Below are 23,068 nucleotides of genomic sequence, written 5' to 3' on the forward strand. Positions count from 1 at the left end.
TGGTCAAACCAATCAGAGGCCGGAGTGGAGATGGTGCAGCCAATCCATTTTGGAGGAAGGCGGGACTTTTTGCTCCGCCTCGCAACGGCGTGTTTGACAGGCATGCGCTCTAACCAATCAGAGGCCGGAGTGGAGATGGTGCAGCCAATCATCTCTGGGGGATGGGGCGGGACCTCCGGCGGCTGCGGTTACTAGGCCCCGGATTCTGTCCCTAACAACGGCCGCAGAGGCAGCGCGGCCCCGGAGTAGGTGAGTGTTGCTCGGGGGCCTCAATGCAGTAGATGGCAGAGGCTGGGCTTGGTCTCCTCAGGGCAGCGAGGGCCAATTGGAGGTTTAACAGGAGGAGGCCATTCAGCCCCTCGAGCATGTTCCCCCTACTCAATGAGGTCATGGCCCATCTAGCCCCCCTAACTCCAATCCACCCACCCCCATATCCCTTAAAGTAAGAAAAGACTTGTGTTTCTACAGGGCCTTTCCCCACAGCAGGACCTGCCAAAGCACTTTACAACAACTTGCATTTATATAGCGCCTCTAATGTAGTAAAACATTTCGCGGCGTTTCACAGGAGCGTTATAAGACAGGAAATTTGACACCGAGCCACATAAGGGGATATTCGGGCAGGTGAGCAGAAGCTCGGTTAAAGAGGTCAGTCTTAAGCAGCGTCGTAAAGGAGGAAGGAGAGGCGGAGAGGGTTAGGGAGGGAATTCCAGAGCTCGGGGCCCAGGCAGCTGACCTCCATTGGCTCCTGGTTGAGCAACGCCTCGATTTTAAAATTCTCACCTTTGTTTTCAAATCCCTCCACGGCCTCACCCCTCCCTATCTCTGTAACCTTCTCCAGCCCTACAACCCCCCGAGATATCAGCGCTTCTCTAATTCTGACCTCTTGAGTGTCCCCCGATTTCCATCGCTCCACCATTGGCGGCCGTGCCTTCAGCTGCCTGGACCTTAAACTCTGGAATTCCCTCCCTAAACCTCTCCGCCTCTCTCTCCTCCTTTAAGACGCTCCTTAAAACCTCCCTCTTTGACCAAGCTTTTGGTCACCTGTCCTAATATCTCCTTATGTGGCTCAGTGTCAAACCATGTCTGATTACGCTCCTGTGAAGCGCCTTGGGATGTTTTACTACGGTAAAGGCGCTATAGAAATACAAGTTGTTGTCATTAACGACGACATAGATGAGGAAGTCTCCGGTTTCGTCCCTCGCTCTGTGCTGTTAGCTGATTTCAGCTGGGGCAGTGGGGGGTTTAGAGCTGGTTTAGTGGCCCCTGGGTTGGGGGCAGGGGAAAGATCAATCCGGATTTTCTGGGCAGTGATGTGTATGTGACATCTGGTGGGAACAGCGTTGGACTTGGGCGCGACACCCTCTGCTGTTGAACATTCTGCTAACAGTGTTTAGATTCCCACCGAGCGAATGTGAAGAGGGTACCCTAGCACGAGGCAGTGTATGGAGGATAGAATGGAACACATTTGTTGGAAACCTGTCCGGTCTGTACTGTTTACGTTGGGCGAGGTAGTTCAGTAATGTCTGTTGGATTCTTGGTTTCTTTCAGTGGGACTTGGAGGGGATTGCTTTTGTTTTAAGAAGAGGAGCTGATCACTTTTTAACATGAAATAAAGTTCCTTTGTTTCAGTTAAATCTAGACCGGGGAGACCGGTGAAATGTAGAACCCGCCTCCTTCCAGAGCTCAGTGGGTGAATGAATTGCCTGGTGTGGTACTGAGACCAGGACGGTCCCAGGTTGGATCCCTGGTCTGTGGAAACAAATCCTACTTCATTCTGATGCTCCATCTGGTAAATGTACGGTCCTGTGTGATACTGAGCGCTACCAAATGATTTCAGTTTAATTAAAAGTTTGTTGCAGATTATTGAGCATTAAATTATGGGTGTGGGGAATTGCAAATGCTCCCTCTGTACACCGTGATCCTTGTAATGCCTTCAGGTTTTGACATCCCTTTAATCTGTGGCGTCGAACTTTTAAGTTCTGATCAAACACCGTGCAGTACATAGAACAGGAAGCAAAGTGTGTTCAGATCTAAGGGTTTAGGAATGAGGGTTTTTGGTTTAGTTATGTTGCTAAGCTTGCTTTCCACATGGCAGCATATTCCTCACCTACAGGTCTTATTGAGGCTCATGGGCCATGTCATACAGTGGATAGGCTCACGAGTTTAGGAGAATATCTTCCCCTCTGTTGCTGGACTGTGGTTCCATAGATGCTCGACACCTTTCTGAAGCTCACCCAAGTGGCCGTTGTGAATCCATTGTGATTTTTGGCAGCTGTTTGACTGTGGCAGACAGTCCATCCTGTTTGTACCCTGACTGGTTTCATTAGAAGCAATATGCTCTATTCCATTGCCTCAAAGTTCCTAATAATAAGCTCTATACAAAAGGGCTGTGTGTTGCTCCCTCCATGTCTCGGTGAGTAGACGCTCTGTCTGGTGGGACGCTGAGCCCCACAGCAGAAAGGGCCGGGTTCCATCCATGGTGCGCGTTGAGTTGGTTGATCTCCACTTGACTGTGGGAGGGAACGCTGCAGTTATCCTCCGCTTTGTCCAGCCAGCGATCCAATCCCGGTGCTGCGCCACTCGGCCTAGGTACCGCGTTTTATACACTTTGCCTCAAAGGGCTGCCTCCGATGGCAGGAGCAGCTTTTGGAGACACTGTAATGAGATGCACCAGTTCTACCGGAGACACCTACACCCTCGATCAAAGGGATTTTGTCCCTGATGGCAAATTGTCCATTGTGGGGGGAAAGTAGAATACGTCAACGATGTCTGACCGCTCACTGGCTGTGCTGGTTGTTGGACTGACCGCTCGCTGGCCGTGTCGGTGGGTGGACTGACCGCTTGCTGGTCGTGTCGGTGGACGGACTGACCGCTCGCTGGCCGTGTCGGTGGGCGGACTGACCGCTCGCTGGCCGTGTCGGTGGATGGACTGACCGCTCGCTCTCCATGTCGGTGGGCGGACTGACCGCTCGCTGGCCGTGTCGGTGAACGGACTGACCGCTCGCTGGCCGTGTCGGTGAACGGACTGACCGCTTGCTGGCCGTGTCGGTGAACGGACTGACCGCTCGCTGGCTGTGCCGGTGGGTGCACTGACCGCTCGCTGGCCGTGTCGGTGGGCGGACTGACCGCTCGCTCTCCGTGCCGGTGGGCGGACTGACCGCTTGCTGGCCATGTCGGTTGGCGGACTGACCTGTCACTGGCCGTGTCGGTGGGTGGACTGACTGCTCGCTGGCCGTGCCGGTGGGTGGACTGATCCCTTGCTGGCCGTGTCGGTGGGCGGACTGACTGCTCGCTGGCCGTGCCGGTGGGCGGACTGATCCCTTGCTGGCCGTGTCGGTGGGCGGACTGACTGCTCGCTGGCTGTGCCGGTGGGCGGACTGACCGCTTGCTGGCAGTGTCGGTGGGCGGACTGACCGCTCGGGCCAGTGTCGGTGGGTGGACTGACCCCTCGCTGGCCGTGTCGGTGGGCGGACTGACCGCTCGCTCTCCGTGCCGGTGGGCGGACTGACCGCTTGCTGGCAGTGTCGGTGGGCGGACTGACCGCTCGCTGGCAGTGTCGGTGGGCGGACTGACCCCTCGCTGGCCGTGTCGGTGGGCGGACTGACCGCTCGGGCCAGTGTCGGTGGGTGGACTGACCCCTCGCTGGCCGTGTCGGTGGGCGGACTGACCCCTCGCTGGCCGTGCCGGTCGGCGGACTGACCGCTCGCTGGCAGTGTCGGTGGGCGGACTGACCGCTCGGGCCAGTGTCGGTGGGTGGACTGACCGCTCGCTGGCAGTGTCGGTGGGTGGACTGACCCCTCGCTGGCCGTGCCGGTGGGCGGACTGACCGCTCGCTGGCAGTGTCGGTGGGCGGACTGACCGCTCGCTCTCCGTGCCGGTGGGCGGACTGACCGCTCGCTGGCAGTGTTGGTGGGTGGACTGACCCCTCGCTGGCCGTGTCGGTGGGTGGACTGACCGCTCGCTGGCCGTGTCGGTGGGTGGACTGACCGCTCGCTGGCCGTGTCGGTGGGTGGACTGACCGCTCGCTGGCCGTGTCGGTGGGTGGACTGACCTCTCGCTGGCCGTGTCGGTGGGTGGACTGACCTCTCGCTAGCTGTGTCGGTGGGCGGACTGACCGCTCGCTGGCCGTGTCGGTGGGTGGACTGACCTCTCGCTAGCTGTGTCGGTGGGCGGACTGACCGCTCGGGCCAGTGATGTGTTTTTGTCGCTGGTCTCTATGGGTCTTCTCCTCCCAAGACTTGCACCTGTTTGGTTGTTCCGGAATGGGACGGACTCGGCACCAAGGGAATGAATTCATTGAAGCAGTTTCCTTGGAGACTGTTCTTTCATACAACAATGAGCCTTTGTACCTTTGATCCCCTGATTAGAGGCAGCCAACATACTGTGGTCTCTCCTCCGGGATTGGTATTAACTATCGAGTGTCAAACATTCCCGTCCTGTCCTCCTACTTAAAGGCGAAGGATATTTGATCATAGGAGCAGTGTGGTTAGAAGGACTGAGAAAGAATCCAGAATCGGTAGAGTTTTAATGTGATCGTCCTTTTGAAATGGGAATACTGTATTAACAACTTTTTTTTTCCTAAAAGGGGTAGAGTTTATGTGTAATGGCAGAGCCCGAGGGAAAGAAGGAAGATGCAGATTCCAGGCGCATTCAAACCTTCCCCATCGTCCGGGTGAGTTTCCGATCAAACTGCTTGCAACCCCCCTCCCCGGTTGGGGGTGAGAGAATCCATTCAGTTCAACCCAGCTCGGGGGGGAGGGGGCAGTCTAAGCGTCACGTGTTGCCTCCGCTTGTGGAGCTGCCTCCCAGCAGTGTTGGTGCTTGAGTGGAGCTGTCCACACCCAGACCAGAGCTTGACCTTGCTGAAGCAGGGCTCCTTGCACTAGACAGGGTCCCCAATTACACCCTCCAGGTCAGTTTACCGCTCCTCAATCTTACCAAGGTCTGGCCTCCGCACCTGTTTAACAGACAGTAGCTGGAAAGTTCATTATTTAATCAACTCATACTTTCATGCCATAAAATACAAATTTGAGTTTAATTTTAAACTTGGAATAATGACTTGACAGATTTAGATGGTGTCATAAGCTGGTTCGGCCTCAACTGGAGTACTGTGTCCAATTCTGGGCACCACACTAGGAAGGATGTGAAGGTCTTGGAGAGGGTGCAGAAAAGATTTGCAAGAATGATTCCAGGGATGAGGGACTTCAGTTATGTGGAGAGACTGGAGAAGCTGGGGTTGCTCTCCTTGGAGCAGAGAAGGTTAAGGGGAGATTTGATAGAGGTATTCAAAATCATGAGGGGTCTAGACAGAGTAGATAGAGAGAAACTGTTCCCATTGGCGGAAGGGTCGAGAACCAGAGGACACAGATTTAAGGTGATTGGCAAAAGAACCAAAGGCGACGTGAGGGGAAACTTTTTACACAGCGAATGGTTAGGATCTGGAATGCACTGCCTGAAAGGGTGGTGGAGGCAGATTCAATCAAGGCTTTCAAAAGGGAATTGGATAAGTACCTGAAGGAGAAGAATTTGCAGGGCTATGGGGAAAGGACGGGGGAGTAGGACTAGCTGAAGTGCTCTTGCAGAGAGCCGGCACGGGCTCGACGGGCCGAAGGGCCTCCTTCTGTGCTGTAACCATTCTATGATTCTATGATTTAAGCCAGAGAGCTGCAATGGTTTGAATAAGATGATTCGTTCACACCTACTGCCACGGGGCAGATCTGAGGACCATCAGTAAATGGCCTTGATGAGCCTTTGCCCCACCCACAGATCTGTTTATCTGCTGAGTGGTCAGTCATTGTTGTCAATCATTGGTCACGGGTGGAATTGAGCCATGTTTGGCCGATTGTCCTCGCCGAGCTCTGTGGCCAGGTTACAAGCTGACTGACTGGTCCGTTCTCGTGCAAACCCACGCACCATCCTCCCCCGCCCCCCCAAAGTCTCGTCCGGTCCAGGGGAAACGGTTCCAAGGTAGTTGAGATCAGATGCTGGGAAAATTTAGGAACGAGTCCAGTGAATCCTTTTTATCCAAAGGCTGATGGTTGTGGCGGGAAGGGTCCAAGAGATTGATGGATGTGATTCCGGCGAGAGAGTGAATTGAGGTTAGAAATTCTGATTGGAGATGTTTGCAATCCGACGCTTAATACACTGGGACTATATTCCTCTCTGCAACTTTTAAATTTATTTTAAACAGGTTAACGCCTGTGTAAAAATAGCAGACGGGAATATAGTACCAGTGCATTAAGGCCACTTGACTGATTGGAGCTTTCTACCCTATGGTGACTGAATAGGTGGTCTGTGGAAAAAGGGTCCTAATCGATCTTTTCCTGTTCAGTCTGAGCTACTGTCCTTGTTGCCGTGCCTGTGGCCGCACCATTAAATCGCCTCATTTTCAAACCACAAAGCCCCTTTGGCTACGTACCTGTGGAAAGGCAGGTGCGTTAGAATCTGTCCCAATAAGTGTTGCAGACGAGGTATAATGTTGTTGTGGACAGGCTGACCGGGGCTGTCGGGGGAACCTTCACCTTCACTTACACACACGAGCTAGTGGTTAATGCCATTGATGCTGTTTCTATTACTAGCCTCCTGCACTGATAATGTCAGACCCTCTCTCTGTGATTTACACCGTTTTAACGCTGTAGATTTCAGGTTATTGAACTTGTGCGATTCTGATCTAACCCGTCATTTCTTGAATTTAAAAAGGCTCACAAACATCTAACCCGTTAAAGCCAACAGTCACACAAGGGTTTTACTTTCGGCCCCACAAGATCTTTAGCAAGCTCCTGGGGTGCTTTGTGTTAAATAGCCCAAATTCTGTCACCATGTCCTCTCGTCCTGTGAAAAATTATGAATCCAAATTATGAAGGATATTTATGCACTTAATAACCTGGTGTGCTAGCTGTGGGAACATAAGAACGTAAAAATAGGAGCAGGAGTCGGCCATTCGACCCTTCGAGCCTGCTCCGCCATTCAATGAGATCATGGCTGATCTTCTGCCTCAACTCCATTCACCGGCCCTATCGCCATATCCCTTGATGCCCTTACTAGTCAGAAATCTTATCGACTTCTGTCTTGAATATACTCAATGACTGAGCCTCCACAGCCCTCTGGGGTAGAGAATTCCAAAGATTCACCACCCTCTGTGTGAAGAAATTTCTTCTCATCTCAGTCCTGAATGGCCGACCCTTTATCCTGAGCCTGTGGCCCCTGGTTCTAGACTCCCCAGCTAAGGGAAACATTCTCCCAGCATCCATCCTATCAAGCCCTGTAATAACTTTGTATGCTTCAACGAGATCCCCTCTCATTCTTCTGAATTCAAGAGAATACAGGCCTAGTTTACTCAATCTCTTCTCATACGACAGTCCTGCCATCCCAGGAATCAATCTCGTGAACCTTCGTTGCACTCCCTCTATGGCAAGTATATCCTTCCTTAGGTAAGGAGACCAAAATTGTACACAGTACTCCAGGTGTGGTCTCACCAAGGCCCTATATAATTGGAGTAAGACTTCTTTACTCCTGTACTCAAATCCTCTTGTAATGAAGGCCAGCATACCATTTGCCTTCCTATTGGCTTGCTACATCTGCACATTCACTTTCAGTGACTCATGTACAAGGACACCCAGGTCCCTTTGAGCATCTGCATTCCCCAATCTTTCACCATTTAGGAAATACTCTACCTTTCTGTTTTTTCTACCAAACTTCACATTTATCCACATTATAATCCATCTGCCATGTTCTCGCCCACTCACTGAGCCTGTCGAGATCCCCTTGAAGCCTCTTCACATCCTCTTCACAACTGACACTGCCACCTAGCTTTGTATCATCAGCAAATTTGGAAATGTTACATTTAGTCCCCTCATCCAAATCATTGATATAGATTGTGAATAGCTGGGGCCCAAGCACCGATCCTTGCAGTACCCCACTAGTCACAGCCTGCCATCCTGAAAGAGACCCGTTTATCCCTACTCTTTGTTTTCTGTCTGTTAACCAATTCTCAATCCATGCTAGTATATTACCCCCAATTCCATGTGTCCTAATTTTGTTCACCAACCTCTTGCGTGGGATCTTATCGAAGGCCTTCTGAAAATCCAAATACACCACATCTACTGGTTCCCCTTTGTCTACTCCACTAGTTACATCCTCAAAGAACTCCAATAGGTTTGTCAAACAGGATTTCCCTTTCATAAATCCATGTTGACTCTGCCCAATCTTACTATTAGTTTCTAAGTGCCCAGTTATTGCATCCTTTATAATAGATTCCAGCATTTTCCCAACTACTGATGTGAGGCTAACAGGTCTGTTGTTCCCCGTTTTCTCTCTTCCCTCCTTTCTTAAATAGCAGGGTTACATTTGCTATCCTCTAATCTGCAGGAACCGTTCCAGAATCTATAGAATTTTGGAAGATGACAACCAATGCGTCCACTATCCCAATGGCCACCTCTTTCAAAACCCTAGGATGTAGGTCATCCAGTCCTTGAGATTTAGCGACTTTCAGTCCCATTAATTTTGCTAGTCCTGTGTGGAATGAGTTTGGGAAGTCTCGGATCCAGTTCAAAATGGGTATATACCCATAGTGCAAATTGCCCCTAATTTCACTCAAATAGGCAATCTCCTTCAGAGAGGCGTGTGAAATGGGGGGAGGATATTGCAGCAATGCACTCGAGAGATTGGGCTGAAGAACATTGTTGGGGCAAAGTAGCGGGAGCTTGACTGCTTGCGGTGTTGAACGCAGAGTGTCAAATGTTAGAAAGTTATTTCGTAAACCAGGACTAACCTCCATCCTAATAAATTCACAAAAGCTAAAAGTTTCTGTGTAAATTGCTCCTGTATTTTTAAAGGACGGGAAACGTACGCCAGTTAATTGTGAGCTCCACACCACATTGGAGTGTATGTTAAACACAGAGTTCTTCCTTCAGGGTCGTATTCCCTGGAATTTAGAAGGTTAAGGGGTGATCTGATCGAAGTTTTCAGGATATTAAGGGGAACAGATAGGGTGGATAGAGAGAAACTATTTCCACTGGTTGGGGATTCTAGGACTGGGGACAGAGTCTAAAAATTACAGCCAGACCTTTCAGGAGTGAAATTAGGAAACACTTCTACACACAAAGGGTGGTAGAAGTTTGGAACTCTCTTCCGCAAACTGCAACTGATGCTAGATCAATTGTTAATTTTAAATCTGAGATTAATAGGTTATGTTAACCAAAGGTATTAAGAGATATGGGCCAAAGGCGGGTGGATGGAGTTAGGTGGCAGATCAGCCACGATCTCATTGAATGGCGGAGCAGGCTCGAGGGGCTGAATGGCCTCCTCCTGTTCCTATGTTCAGTGGAAGCTGCTTCCTAGCCTCTGTCTTCTGTTTTCAGCATTGTGATATGCCGGAGGAAATGAAAGTCGAGACAATGGAATTGTGCGTCACAGCTTGTGAGAAATTTTCGGCTAACAATGAGGTGAGTGTGTCTTGCTCTCAATACATGTGTAGCGGGATTGTGGGGGGTGAGGTGGAGATGCCTTGTTCTGTCGGTGCGTGTTGATGCTCCCTCGATAGTTCAGTTGCTAAAGGTGTTGCTACACGTGATACTAAGCCACACAGATCAGGAAAGTATGCTGGGTTTGATATAAAAACATAAGAAATAGGAGCAGGAGTCGGCCGTTCGGCCCCTGGAGCCTGCTCCGCCATTCAACTAGATCATGGCTAATCTGATCTTGGCCTCAACTCCATTCCCGCTCTCTCCCCATAACCCTCGACTCCCCTGTAGTTCAAAACTCTGTCTATCTCCGCCTTGAATATATTCAATGACTCCGCCTCCACAGCTCTCTGGGGTAGAGAATTCCACAGGTTCACGACCCTCTGAGAGAAGAAATTCCTCCTCATCTCCGTTTTAAATGGGCGACCCCTTATTCTGAAACTATGCCCCCCCCCCCTAGTTCTAGATTCCCCCACGAGGGGAAACATCCTCTCAGCTTCTACCCTGTCAAGCCCCTTCAGAATCTTAAATGTTTCAATAAGATCCCCTCTCATTCTTCTAAACTCCAATGAGTATAGGCCCAACCTGCTCAAACTTCATAAGACAACCCTTTCATCTCGGGAATCAACCTTGTGAACCTTCTCTGAACTGCCTCCAATGCAAGTATATCCCTCCTTAAATAAGGAGACCAACACTGTACGTAGTACTCCAGGTGTGGTCTCACCAGCACCCTGTACAGTTGTAGCAAGACTTCCCTACTTTTATACTCCATCCCTCTTGCAATAAAGGCCAACATTCCATTTGCCTTCCTAATGACTTGCTGTACCTGCATGCTAACGCTTTGTGTTTCATGTACGAGGACCCCCAGATCCCTCTGTACCGCAGCATTCTGTAGTCTCTCTCCATTTAAATAATTTGCTTTTTTATTCTTCCTACCAAAGTGGATAACCTCACATTTTCCCACATTATACCCCATCTGCCAAATTCACGTAACCTATCTATATCGCTTTGCAGACTCTGTGTCCTCCTCACAACTTGCTTTCCCACCTATCTTTGTATCGTCAGCAAATTTGGCTACACTACACTCGGTCCCTTCGTCCAAGTCATGAATATAGATTGTAAATAGTTGAGGCCCCAGCACTGATCCCTGTGGCACCCCACTAGTTACAGTTTGCCAACCAGAAAATGACCCATTTATCCCGACTCTCTGTTTTCTGTTAGTTAGCCAATCCTCTATCCATGCTAATATATTACCCCCAGCACCATGAGCTCTTATCTTGTGCAGTAACCTTTTATGTGGCACCTTATCAAATACCTTCTGGAAATCCAAATACACATCTACTGGTTCCCCTTTATCCATCCTGCTCGTTACATCCTCAAAGAACTCTAGTAAATTTGTCAAACATGATTTCCCTTTCATATAATCAAGCAGAGTCAACATAGTTTTATGATGATTTTCTAAATGTCCTGCTATAACTTCCTTAATAATGGATTCCAGCATTTTCCCAATGACAGATGTTAGGCTAACTGCTCTATAGTTTCCTGCTTTCCGTCTCCCTCCTTTCTTGAATAGGGGCGTTACATTTGCGGTTTTCCAATCAGCTGGGACCTCTCCAGAATCCAGGGAATTTTGGCAGATTACAACCAATGCATCCACTATCTCTGCAGCCAATTCTTTTAAGACCCTAGGATGCAGGCCATCGGGTCCAAGGGACTTGTCAGCCTTTAGTTTGCCTAGTACTTTCTCTCTAGTGATAGCGATTGTTTTAAGTACCTCCCTCCCTATAGCCCCTTGATTATCTATTATTATTGGGATGCTTTTAGTGTCTTCTACTGTGAAGACTGATGCAGAATATTTGTTCAAAGTCTCTGCCATTTCCCTGTTTTCCATTATTAATTCCCCAGTCTCATCCTCTAAGGTACCAACATTTACTTTAGCTACTCTCTTCCTTTTTATATACCTGTAGAAGCTCTTACTGTCTGTTTTTATATTATTTGCTAGTTTACTCTCATACTCTATCTTCTCCCTCTTTATAATTTTTTTAGTCATCCTTTGCTGGTTTCTAAAGATTTCCCAATCCTCTGGCCTACCACTAATCTTCGCAAAATTGTATGCCTTTTCTTTCAATTTGATTCCATCCTTAACTTCCTTAGTTAGCCACGGATGGTTCATCCTTCTTGTAGAGCCTTTCTTTCTCACTGGAATAAATCTTTGCTGAGATTTATGAAATATCTCCTTAAATGTCTGCCACTGCTTATCTACTGTCTTACCCTTTAATCTATTTTCCCAGTCCACTTTAGCCAACTCTGTCTTCATACCTTTGTAATTGCCTTTATTTAAGTTTAGGACACTAGTTTCAGACCCAAATTTATCACCCTCAAACTGAATTGGAAATTCTATCATGCTATGATCACTCTTCCCTCGAGGATCCTTTACTATGAGATCATTAATTAATCCTGTCTCATTGCACATTACCAGATTTAAAATAGCCTGTTCCCTGGTTGTTCTAAGGAACCATCCTGAATACACTCTATGAACTCGTCCTCAAGGCTACCCTTGTCAATTTGATTTGCCCAATTTATATGAAGATTAAAATCGCCCATGATTATTACAGTACCTTTCTTACAAGCCTACATTATTTCTTGATTTATACTCTGTCCTACAGTATAGTTACTGTTAGGGGACCTATAGACTACTCCCACCAGTGACTTCTTTCCCTTACTATTTCTTATCGTCGCCCAAACTGATTCTACATCTTGATCTTCTGAGCCAAGATCATTCCTCACCACTGCACTGGTCTCATCCTTTATTAACAGAGCTACCCCACCTTCTTTTCCTTTCTGCCTATCCTTCCGAAATGTCAAAAACCCCTGAATATTCAGTCCCCAGCCTCGGGTCAGTCGGGGGGGGGGGGTGGTGTGTGTGTGTGTCTGTGTGTCTGTCTGTGTGTCTGTGTGTCTGTCTGTGTGTCTGTGTGTGTCTGTGTCTGCTCTGAGGCTCTGCAGGATGATGTGGCCTGCCGCTGCTCACTGTGTCTAGGCTCACCCAGCAAGAACAGCCATGTGTGTGAGGTCATGGAACTGTGCCCAAACAAAAGTCAGCCCCTTTTTTGAAGAGGAGAGAGGAAATAAATAGTGTGTTTTGCATATAGTGGAAGGGGTATGAGTTGGTCCTTTGTGTTCATGTGTCTGTGCTGTAAGGTTCCACCTGCCGACTCGTGCACGACCGGTTATTCTCTGGGTCCTATGAAAAGAGAACACTGCCTCCCTCCTTTTTAAAATGGCACTGGTTTGCACTTCCCAAACCACTTCCTCTCTTGTGCTTTATTTGTATCGGTTCCTCTTTCTGTCTAAACCTGGGGGTGAACAATGTTCGCTGTATGTGGGTACTGCTGTCAAGGTGGCATCAATTGGCCCATCCCTGATGCCGGAGAAGCGAGTGGTGGACCTTCTCCTTGAAGGCTTACAGTTCTTGTGGCGATGGTGCTCCCACGATGGGGTGAGGTCGTTGTGAGTTTTAGGGTGTTGATGAAGGAACGGCAGCCTTTTCCAGAATGATTGGGGTGGGAGGTGGGTGGAGTCACTGTGCCTTGTACTTTACATTCTCCCATACGTGTGGCCTGTATGGCAATATCCTAGCCACTCGAGTGATTTTTTTTTTATTCGTTCATGGGATGTGTGTGTCGCTGGCATGGCCAGCATTTATTGCCCATCCCTAATTGCCCCTGAGAAGGTGGTGGTGAGCCGTCTTCTTGAACCGCTGCAGTCCGTGTGGTGAAGGTGCTCCCACAGTGCTGTTAGGGAGGGAGTTCCAGGATTTTGACCCAGCGACGATGAAGGAATGGCCGATATATTTCCAAGTCAAGATGGTGTGTGACTTGGAAGAGGATATGTGCTCCACTCGTACAGTTCCACTAGAATAAATGGCCTGGGAAGTAATGCACGGAGGAAAGGCATCACTCACTCTGTCACAAACTGCTGAACATCTGCCCAGTCGGTGAGTCTCTGCAATGCCTGTCTGTGGTGAGGGATCTGGAGTATCCAGTATTGTGGCCGGCAACCCAAGTGATGTCAACTCAATGAGCCAAGTTTCTGGATTCTGGAGAGTAATCTTGGCGTGTCTTTCTCTCTATCAGGAGCCGGGCCCTGTAGTACTGCTGGGCTCTGCTGTTAATACAGAGACCGAGACCGAATGTGTGAGGCCAGCTCCCTATATTTACTTGAAACTGGCGGAAGTGTATTAGCAGACCCGGTTTCTTGGGTCCAGGGTGCTGTCGGGTCACTGTAGACCAGCTGGGTTACACAATGGAGTGCAAGTTCCAAGTTCCCCTCCAAGTCACACGCCATCCTGACTTAGAAGTATATCGGCCGTTCCTTCATCGTCGCTGGGTCAAAATCCTGGAACTCCCTCCCTAACAGCACTGTGGGAGCACCTTCACCACACGGACTGCAGCGGTTCAAGAAGGCGGCTCACCGCCACCTTCTCGAGGGCAATTAGGGATGGGCAATAAATGCCGGCCTTGCCAGCGACGCCCACATCCCACGAATAAATTAATAGAAATGGGAACGGTAACATAGTGATTGTCACTGGACTAGTAATCCAGAGGCCTGGACTAATGATCTAGTAGAGCTGAGTTCAGATCCCACCACGTCAGCTGAGGAATTTAAATTCAGTTAATTAATTAAATCTGGAATAAAAATCTAGTATCAGTAATGGTGACCATTAAACTGCCGGATTGTCGTAAAAACCCATCTGGTTCATTAGTGGCCTTACCCGGTCTGGCCTATATGTGACTCCAGACCCACAGCAATGTGGTTGACTCTTAACTGCTCTTTGAAATGGCCCAGCGAGCCACTTTGTTGTCAGGAAGGTGGCTCACTACCACCTGCTCGAGGGCAGTTAGCGTTGGGCAATAAATGCTGGCTTTGTCAGCGACGCCCACATCCCGTGAATGAATTTTTAACAAAGCCAGTGAAGGGGACACCAGGCTCTGCCTTCTGCTGCACGCTAAACATCGGGATTGCTCGACAAAAAATAGACGCAGGTCCATCTAGTTCGCCTTCTCCCATCCTGGGAGTCGCACGATCCAACGATAATGGAGTTGTTGACCAATCACAGCGCTCGATCTCTATCAATGAGTCTACAACAGACCCAGACACGAGGTGAGGAGCTTTGGGAGCCAGAGGTCCAAAGCCATCCATTCCTCCCGAGCACACTACACGTCACGTCCCAAATTACTGGGTTTCATAAATAAAGGTATTGAGTACAAAAGTAGAGAAGTTATGCTGAACCTTTATAAAGCGCTGGTTAGGCCACAACTGGAGTATTGCGTCCAGTTCTGGTCACCACACTTTAGGAAGGATGTGAAGGCCCTCGAGAGGGTGCAGAGGAGATTTACCAGAATGGTTCCAGGGATGGAGGGGATCATAGTTACAAGGACAGGTTGGAGAAGCTGGATTTGTTTTCATTAGAGCAAAGGAGGTTGAGGGGTGATTTGATAGAGGTGTACAGGATTATGACGGGTTTGGATAGGCTAGACGGGGAAAGGCTGTTCCCACTAGTTGATGGTACAAGGACTAGGGGACACAGATTTAAGGTTTTGGGCAAGAGATACGGGGGGGATGTGAGGGAAAAACATTTTTACGCAGCGAGTGGTGAGGACCTGGAACTCGCTGCCGACGGAAGTGGTGGAAGCGGAGACATTCAATGTTTTCAAGGGGAGACTGGATAGGCACTTGAGGGAAATAAACTTGCAGGACTACGGGGATAGAGCGGGGGAATGGGACTGACTGGATTGCTCTACAGAGAGCCGGCACGGACTCGATGGGCCGAATGGCCTCCTTCTGTGCCGTTATGACTCTATGACACATATTGTGTTGTTAAAAACATCTTGATTTTGGTGACGAGCGAGACTGGCTTCCTCTGTGTTGGGCAACCCCACTTCTCACCTTTTTTTTAAAAAACAAACTTATTCTCTCTCTCCCGCAGACCGCAGCCAAAATGATCAAAGAGACGATGGACAAGAAGTTTGGGGCCTCCTGGCATGTGGTGGTCGGTGAAGGGTTTGGCTTTGAAGTCACTCACGAGATGAAGAACATTCTGTACATGTATTTCGGGGGCAACATGGCTGTGTGTGTGTGGAAGTGCACATAACCCGACAGTAACTGCAGGTGAAACAGCAACGCTGATTCTCCTCCTCCTCCCCCCATCCCCCCCACTCCGATCCGGACTTGTCTCTTGAACCCAACCGCACAAAGGACACCGATTCAATCCAATCGCTGCGGAGGGACATGCTGCAAACAGAACGTCTGCTCTTTGAAGAGATTCAAAGCATTTCTTGGGGGTTTCAGCTGGTGCCCGGAACAAGGACTAAAAGTATTTTTATCCCCCCTGTTTTTAAACAAAGTACAAAAACAAAATGGTCAGAAGTGAACGATATCGCTGAAACAGGGCTTCCTGCCCTATGTTAATGTGGCTGGAAAATGAACAAGGTGAATAATCCACAGCAAGGGTCTACCTCTCTAAAACCTTCTTAAGTCACTTTTTAAAAACCCTATTTCTAATAAACGGCAGCCAAACATGCATGAATTTCCGAAGGGATTTTCCTGCCACGGCATCTGAAGCTGAGCCTTGGCTTCACCGATGTGTTGGCTTTGAATCCGCAGCCACCATTTTAGATTAAAGTGGACCTGGGCCGAGAATCCCGACAGTATCGGGGGGGCGGTGGTAGGGGAGGCAGAGGGGTGAAGGCGGAATACAATGGGAGGTTCGGCAGTGAATTCTTCCCTTACACACCCTGACCAGCAAAAGGAAGCCTCCAGCCCTGGTTATCGAGTCCTCCTGGTTTCAGCACTTAACTGAGGTTCTGTCACGCTTCTATTTTGATGCAACTTACAGAGACCCAGACGAAGGAGGAACTGGGTCGGGGAGACGAGAGGGGGGTCGGGGAGACGAGAGGGGGGTCGGGGAGACGAGAGGGGGGTCGGGGAGACGAGAGCGGGTCGGGGAGACGAGAGGGGGGTCGGGGAGACGACAGCGGGTCGGGGAGACGACAGCGGGTCCAGCCTCTTTCAGCATTAGAACACTAGTCAGTTCAGATTCACCCTTTATCGGGTCCGTTGATGGGGATGGGAACGCCGCAAGCCTTTCAGGCAAAACCCTTGGTTGACTTGTTTTGAAATGTTTGCATTTAAAAAAAAAAAAAAAATCTTTTCAAAATGTTGTAACAGAAATGTTCTCACTTGTATCTTGACGGTTTTTAATTAAAAAAATACACTCTGAAGTGCATTCTGCAGTTAGTTTAAACATTGATTTGGTGGGGGAGGAAATGTCCTGGTCTCGGAGGCTTGTGTTCCGAGTAGCTCGGTTTGAAATGTAATTTACAGTTGTATATTTTCTGAACAAGAAGCTGTTCAAATACCTGTGTGTTGGATGGATGGGTGTGTGTGTGGGACGTGTGTGTCAGGTCGATGGGGTGTGTGGGACGTGTGTGTCAGGTGGATGGGGGGGGTGTGGGACGTGTGTGTCAGGTCGATGGGGGGGTGTGTGGGACGTGTGTGTCAGGTCGATGGGGTGTGTGGGACGTGTGTGTCAGGTGGATGGGGGGGTGTGTGGGACGTGTGTGTCAGGTCGATGGGGGGTGTGTGGGACGTGTGTGTCAGGTCGATGGGGGGGTGTGGGACGTGTGTGTCAGGTCGATGGGGGGGGTGTGGGACATGTGTGTCAGGTCGATGGGGGGTGTGTGGGACGTGTGTGTCAGGTCGATGGGTGTGTGGGACGTGTGTGTCAGGTCGATGGGGGGGTGTGGGACGTGTGTGTCAGGTCGATGGGGGGGGTGTGGGACATGTGTGTCAGGTCGATGGGGTGTGGGACGTGTGTGTCAGGTCGATGGGGTGTGTGGGACGTGTGTGTCAGGTCGATTGGGGAGGGGGGTGGGACGTGTGTGTCAGGTGGATGGGGGGGTGTGTGTCAGGTCGATGGGGGTGTGTGTGGGACGTGTGTGTCACGTCGATGGGGGTGTGTGTCAGGTCGATGGGGTGTGTGGGACGTGTGTGTCAGTTCGATTGGGGGGGGTGTGTGGGACGTGTGTGTCAGGTCGATTGGGGGGGTGTGGGACGTGTGTGTCAGGTCGATGGGGGTGTGTGTGGGATGTGTGTGTCAGGTCGATGGGGTGTGTGGGACGTGTGTGTCAGGTCGATGGGGGTGTGTGTGTCAGGTCGATGGGGGGGTGTGTGGGACGTGTGTGTCAGGTCGATTGGGGGGGGTGTGTGGGACGTGTGTGTCAGGTCGATTGGGGGGGGTGTGTGGGACGTGTGTGTCAGGTCGATGGTGTGTGTGGGATGTGTGTGTCAGGTCGATGGGTGTGTGGGACGTGTGTGTCAGGTCGATGGGGTGTGTGGGACGTGTGTGTCAGGTCGATGGGGGTGTGTGGGACGTGTGTGTCAGGTGGATGGGGGGTGTGTGGGACGTGTGTGTCAGGTCGATTGGGGGGGGTGTGTGGGATGTGTGTGTCAGGTCGATGGGGGGGTGTGGGACGTGTGTGTCAGGTCGATGGGGTGTGTGGGACGTGTGTGTCAGGTCGATGGGGTGTGTGGGACGTGTGTGTCAGTTCGATGGGGTGTGTGGGACGTGTGTGTCAGGTCGATGGGGTGTGTGGGACGTGTGTGTCAGGTCGATGGGGGTGTGTGGGACGTGTGTGTCAGGTCGATGGGGTGTGTGGGACGTGTGTGTCAGGTTGATTGGGGGGGTGTGTCAGGTCGATTGGGGGGGGGGTGTGTCAGGTCAATTGGGGGGGGTGTGGGACGTGTGTGTCAGGTCGATGGGGGTGTGGGACGTGTGTGTCAGGTCGATGGGGTGTGTGGGACGTGTGTGTCAGGTCGATGGGGTGTGTGGGACGTGTGTGTCAGGTCGATGGGGTGTGTGGGACGTGTGTGTCAGGTCGATGGGGTGTGTGGGACGTGTGTGTCAGGTCGATGGGGTGTGTGGGACGTGTGTGTCAGGTCGATGGGGGGGGGTGTGTCAGGTCGATTGGGGGGGGGTGTGGGACGTGTGTGTCAGGTCGATGGGGGGGTGTGTGGGAGGTGTGTGTCAGGTCGATGGGTGTGTGTGTGGGACGTGTGTCTTAGGTGGATGGGGGGGTGTGTGGGACGTGTGTGTCAGGTCGATTGGGGGGGTTGTGTATCTCGTCTGTACTGTTTTTTTTGCTTCCCCTCACTTCCAGCTGTACAAGTGCAGAATCAAATCCTCCTCCGGTAGGTTTTCAGCAGTGTCTTCGAGGAGGGGGAGAGCGAGGCGGAGAGGTTCAGGGAGGGGATTCCAGAGCTTGGGGCCTCGGCAGCTTGAAGGCACGGCCACCAATGCTGGAGCAATGGAAATCAGGGATGTTCAAGAGGCCAGAATTGGAGGAGCGCAGAGATCTCGGAGGTTTCTGGGCTGGAGGAGGTTACAGACATGGGGAGTGTCAAGACCATGGAGGGATTTAAACATAAGGATGATGATTTGGAGCAAATGAAGTACTGCTGTAATGTAGGAAACGTGGCAGCTAATTTGCGCACAGCAAGGTCCCACAAACACCAATGACATAATGATCGGATCATCTGTTTTTAGCGATGTTGGTTGAAGAATAAATATAGGCCAGGACACTGAGGAGAACTCCCCTGCTCTTCCAATAATACTGTGGGATCTTTTACATCCACAGGGCAGGTGGGGCCCTCGGTTTAACATCTCATCTGAAAGACGGCGCTGCTGACAGTGCAGCACTCCCTCAGTACAGCACTGGGAGTTGGCCTGGATTATGGCTTTAAAGTCTCTGGAGTGGGACTTGGGCTTGAACCCAGGACTTTGGGGTCGGGCGAGAGAGTGACCCACGGCTGACGCCTGGGAAAGGGTAAGGAGCATCATAGCTGAACTCAGGATCGCCGGATAGGGATCAGGAGTGGGAATCCCAGCTGATTCTGTTTCTCCCGGTTTGAACATTTCTAATATCGATCTTGGTGCAGGTGAATGAGCTGTGTAATCCCCACTGGAGAACGGATGTGAGTGAAGGAACCAGGATTGGGGAATACAACCCTGGGGAACCTCTGCTGCCCTGATCACAGCGCAGGCCTGTCTGATCACCAGCTGTCAAACCATGGCCGCTGTAAACTGACCCATCATCCCTGGTGAGAAAATGCATTGACCCACTAGATGGGGCAGTTTATCCACAAATCGTAGAGGTGTTTCCCTGAAATCTTTGATAAATTAGTGTTTAAACTCTTGCTGTCGTCCTCCAGAAATATTCATTAATGGCAAGCCCCACCCACCCTCCTTGTCTCAGTCAGAAGGTTGTGGGTTGAAGCCCCCAGTCCAGGCCAAGTAATCCAGGCAGACACGGAGGCGCTGGGAGAGGCTGGATTGTGGGAAGAGCAGGTAATTGTCCTCGTTAACATTCCTCCCTAGTTACTCATTTGCCTCGTTACTGTTGTTGGTTCCCTGCCGTGTGCAGAATGTTTGCAATTTTACCCACATAACGAGAGTCAATTAACTTTAAAATAACAAAATGGCTTTCTGTGAGCTGGGCGAGGTGACTCGCTGTCTTTTTTCCATTCCTTCCTCATGGGAATGGTGATAATTTCACTTTCTAATTTGTTCCCTTTTTCTGTTGTTTTGGCCGGGACACGGGGTGGACTCGTGTTCTTTGAATATTGTTGTGGGATCTTTAACATCCGTTGGAACCGGCGGAACAGTCAGAGAAGGTGTTCCTCCAATGTCTCGTTCATTGGAAGTGAAACACTCCCAGGACAGGTAAAGCACGGGTTAGATACAGAGTAAAGCTCCCTCTACACTGTCCCATCAATCACTCCCAGGGCAGGTACAGCACGGGTTAGATACAGAGTAAAGCTCCCTCTACACTGTCCCATCAAACACTCCCAGGGCAGGTACAGCACGGGTTAGATACAGAGTAAAGCTCCCTCTACACTGTCCCATCAAACACTCCCAGGGCAGGTACAGCACGGGTTAGATACAGAGTAAAGCTCCCTCTACACTGTCCCATCAAACACTCCCAGGGCAGGTACAGCACGGGTTAGATACAGAGTAAGGCTCCCGCTACACTGTCCCATCAAACACTCCCAGGGCAGGTGCAGCACGGGTTAGATACAGAGTAAAGCTCCCGGTGCCACGTGCTAGTAAGTATAGAAATAGGAGGATAGAGCAGATGAATGCGTGGCTAATGAGTTGGTGCAGGAGGGAGGGCTTTAGTTTCCTGAATCACTGGGCCTGCTTCTGGGGAAGGTGGGACTTGTACAAGTCGGACGGGTTGCACCTGAACCAGAGCGGGACAAATATCCTTGCGGGGAGGTTTGCTAGCACTGTTCGGGGGGGTTTAAACTAAAATGGCAGGGGGTTGGGAACCTGAGCAGGGAGACAGAGGAAAGGAAAACAGGGATAAAAGCAAAAGATAGGAAGGAGAAAAACAAAAGTGGCAGTCAGAGAAATCAACGGTTTAAATCAAACGTGGCCACAGTAAATAATAATTCTAATAGGTCTAAGAGTGTTAAAAAAACAAGCCTGAAGGCTTTGTGTCTTAATGCGAGGAGCATTTGTAATAAGGTGGATGAATTGGCTGCGCAAATAGAGGTAAACGAACATGATTTGGTTGGGATTACGGAAACATGGCTCAAGGATGGCCAAGACTGGGAACTCAACATCCAGGGGTATTCGATATTCAGGAAAGATAGGCAAAAAGGAAAGGGAGGTGGGGTAGCATTACTGGTTAAAGAAGGGATTAATACAATTGTAATGAAGGATATTAGCTCTGATGATGTGGAATCTGTATGGGTAGAATTGAGAAATACTAAGGGGAAAAAAATATTAGTGGGAGTGGTATATAGACCTCCAAACAGTAAGGCGGAGGTTGGGGATGGCATTAAAAGGGAAATTAAAGAAGCGTGCAATAAGGGCACAGCAGTCATCATGGGTGACTTTAATCTACATATAGATTGGGCTAACCAAATTAGTAACAATACTGTGGAGGAGGAATTGCTGGAGTGTTTACGGGATGGTTTCCTGGACCAATATGTCGAGGAACCAACCAGAGGTCAGGCCATCTTAGACTGGGTATTATGTAACGAGAAAGGATTAATTAGCAATCTTGTTGTACGAGGCCCCTTGGGTCGGAGCGATCATAATGGCCCAGAACTTGGTGTCGGGGGCTTGCCGCGCATGCAAGCCCCCGATGTGCACTTACCCGGCGCTCCGACATCTGAAACCTGGCCCACAGTGGATTTCCTGTCAGTGGCCAGGTTCTGATGTCGGCGCGCTGTGCTAACCTGACCCAGCGGCGTAGTTAGTGCGATGTGCCGGCTGGGATCAGGTGAGCACTGTTCAGCCAATCAGGGGAGGGGAAACTTCATTCATAAGTTTGAGTAAGAACTGTCAAACTCATGAGAAGTACTGCACCCCAAAACACTACTTAAACTTTAAATAACATTTAAAAAAACATCCCAATCATTAAATTAAGTATAAATAAGTTAAAAAAAATAATTTAAACAATTTTTTTTTTTGAAAAAAATAAATTTTTAATAAAAAGGGTCTAAAACTAAACTTACCTTATTGTAGATTCTTTAAAATAATAAACCTGCGGAAAAAGTTTTTCTAAATTGCACTAAAACACCACTTACCTGTAAAAAATAAATACTTACGTGTGCTTTTTACAAGCGTAAAGACCGGAGGCCTTTACACATGCGCAAATCCCCCAAAACAGAGGAAATCCAAGACGCACGCGCTGCCCCCTACAGTGCACGCGCTTAGCTTCTTCAACTCTTGGGTTAGAGGAGAGGAAATGCTGGTTTTCAGCGCATGCGCTGTGCATGCTGAAAACCGGCATTTCCTCCGGCCAGACGCGTGAGTACCCCTTCCGTACTCGCGCGTTTGGGGAGGAATTACTGCCCCAATATGATCGAATTCTTCATTAAGATGGAGAATGAAGTAGTGGACTCAGAGACAAGGGTCCTCAATTTAAATAAAGGAAACTACGATGGTCTGAGGAGCGAGTTGGGTAGGATTGATTGGGGAATGGCACTCAAAGGGTTGATGGTGGATAGGCAATGGCAAACATTCAAAGACCGAATGGATGAGCTACAGAATTTGTTCATCCCAGTTTGGCATAAAAATAAAACAAAAAAGGTGACTCAACCGTGGCTAACAGGGGAAATTAGGGATAGCATAAGATCCAAGGAGAGGACATATAAATTGGCTAGAAAAAGCAATAATCCCGAGGATTGGGAGCAGTTTAGGAGTCAACAAAGGAGGACAAAGGGATTAATTAAGAAAGGGAAAATAGAATATGAGAGTAACCTGCAGGGAACATAAAAACTGACTGTAAAAGCTTTTATAGATATGTGAAGAGAAAAAGATTGGTGAAGTCAAGCGTAGGTCCCTTACAGTCAGAATCAGGGGAATTTATAATGGGAAACAAGGAAATGGCTGACCAACTAAATACATACTTTGGTTCTGTCTTCACAAAGGAGGACACAAATAACCTCCCAGAGATGCCGGGGAACATAGGGTCTAATGAGAGGGAGGAACTGAAAGAAATCAGTATTTGTAGGGAAATGGTGTTAGGAAA

General features: G+C 49.6%; 1 protein-coding gene across 4 annotated transcripts; it reads left to right on the forward strand.

Moving 5' to 3' along the window:
- The first annotated feature begins 142 nt into the window (after positions 1 to 142).
- LOC147099655 (dynein axonemal light chain 4) lies at positions 143 to 16,749 on the forward strand. Of its 4 annotated transcripts, none has more exons than XM_085969008.1 (5): positions 143 to 249; positions 1,630 to 1,795; positions 4,586 to 4,672; positions 9,360 to 9,443; positions 15,451 to 16,749. In XM_085969008.1, exons 3-5 carry the CDS (start codon positions 4,604 to 4,606, stop codon positions 15,613 to 15,615), a joined length of 318 nt encoding a protein of 105 aa, XP_085825134.1. In that variant the 5' UTR covers positions 143 to 249; positions 1,630 to 1,795; positions 4,586 to 4,603; the 3' UTR covers positions 15,616 to 16,749. The 4 variants fall into 4 exon arrangements, with proteins under 4 accessions (XP_085825134.1, XP_085825136.1, XP_085825137.1 ...); XM_085969010.1 differs by having other exon boundaries at positions 1,630 to 1,789; XM_085969009.1 differs by having other exon boundaries at positions 169 to 249; positions 1,616 to 1,795.
- The last annotated feature ends 6,319 nt before the right edge of the window (positions 16,750 to 23,068 follow it).

This window comes from Somniosus microcephalus, chromosome 28 (assembly GCF_052327205.1).
Source record: "Somniosus microcephalus isolate GS21.2 chromosome 28, FLI_Smic_1.0, whole genome shotgun sequence".
NCBI classification, from domain to species: domain Eukaryota; kingdom Metazoa; phylum Chordata; class Chondrichthyes; order Squaliformes; family Somniosidae; genus Somniosus; species Somniosus microcephalus.

Bases quoted from the DNA above. Each gene is read 5' to 3' on its own strand.
- LOC147099655 (XM_085969008.1), top strand. From the start codon at position 4,604: ATGGCAGAGCCCGAGGGAAAGAAGGAAGATGCAGATTCCAGGCGCATT. The intron at 4,673-9,359 runs GTGAGTTTCCGA...TTCTGTTTTCAG, and splicing joins AAACCTTCCCCATCGTCCGG to CATTGTGATATGCCGGAGGA. The intron at 9,444-15,450 runs GTGAGTGTGTCT...TCTCTCCCGCAG, and splicing joins AATTTTCGGCTAACAATGAG to ACCGCAGCCAAAATGATCAA.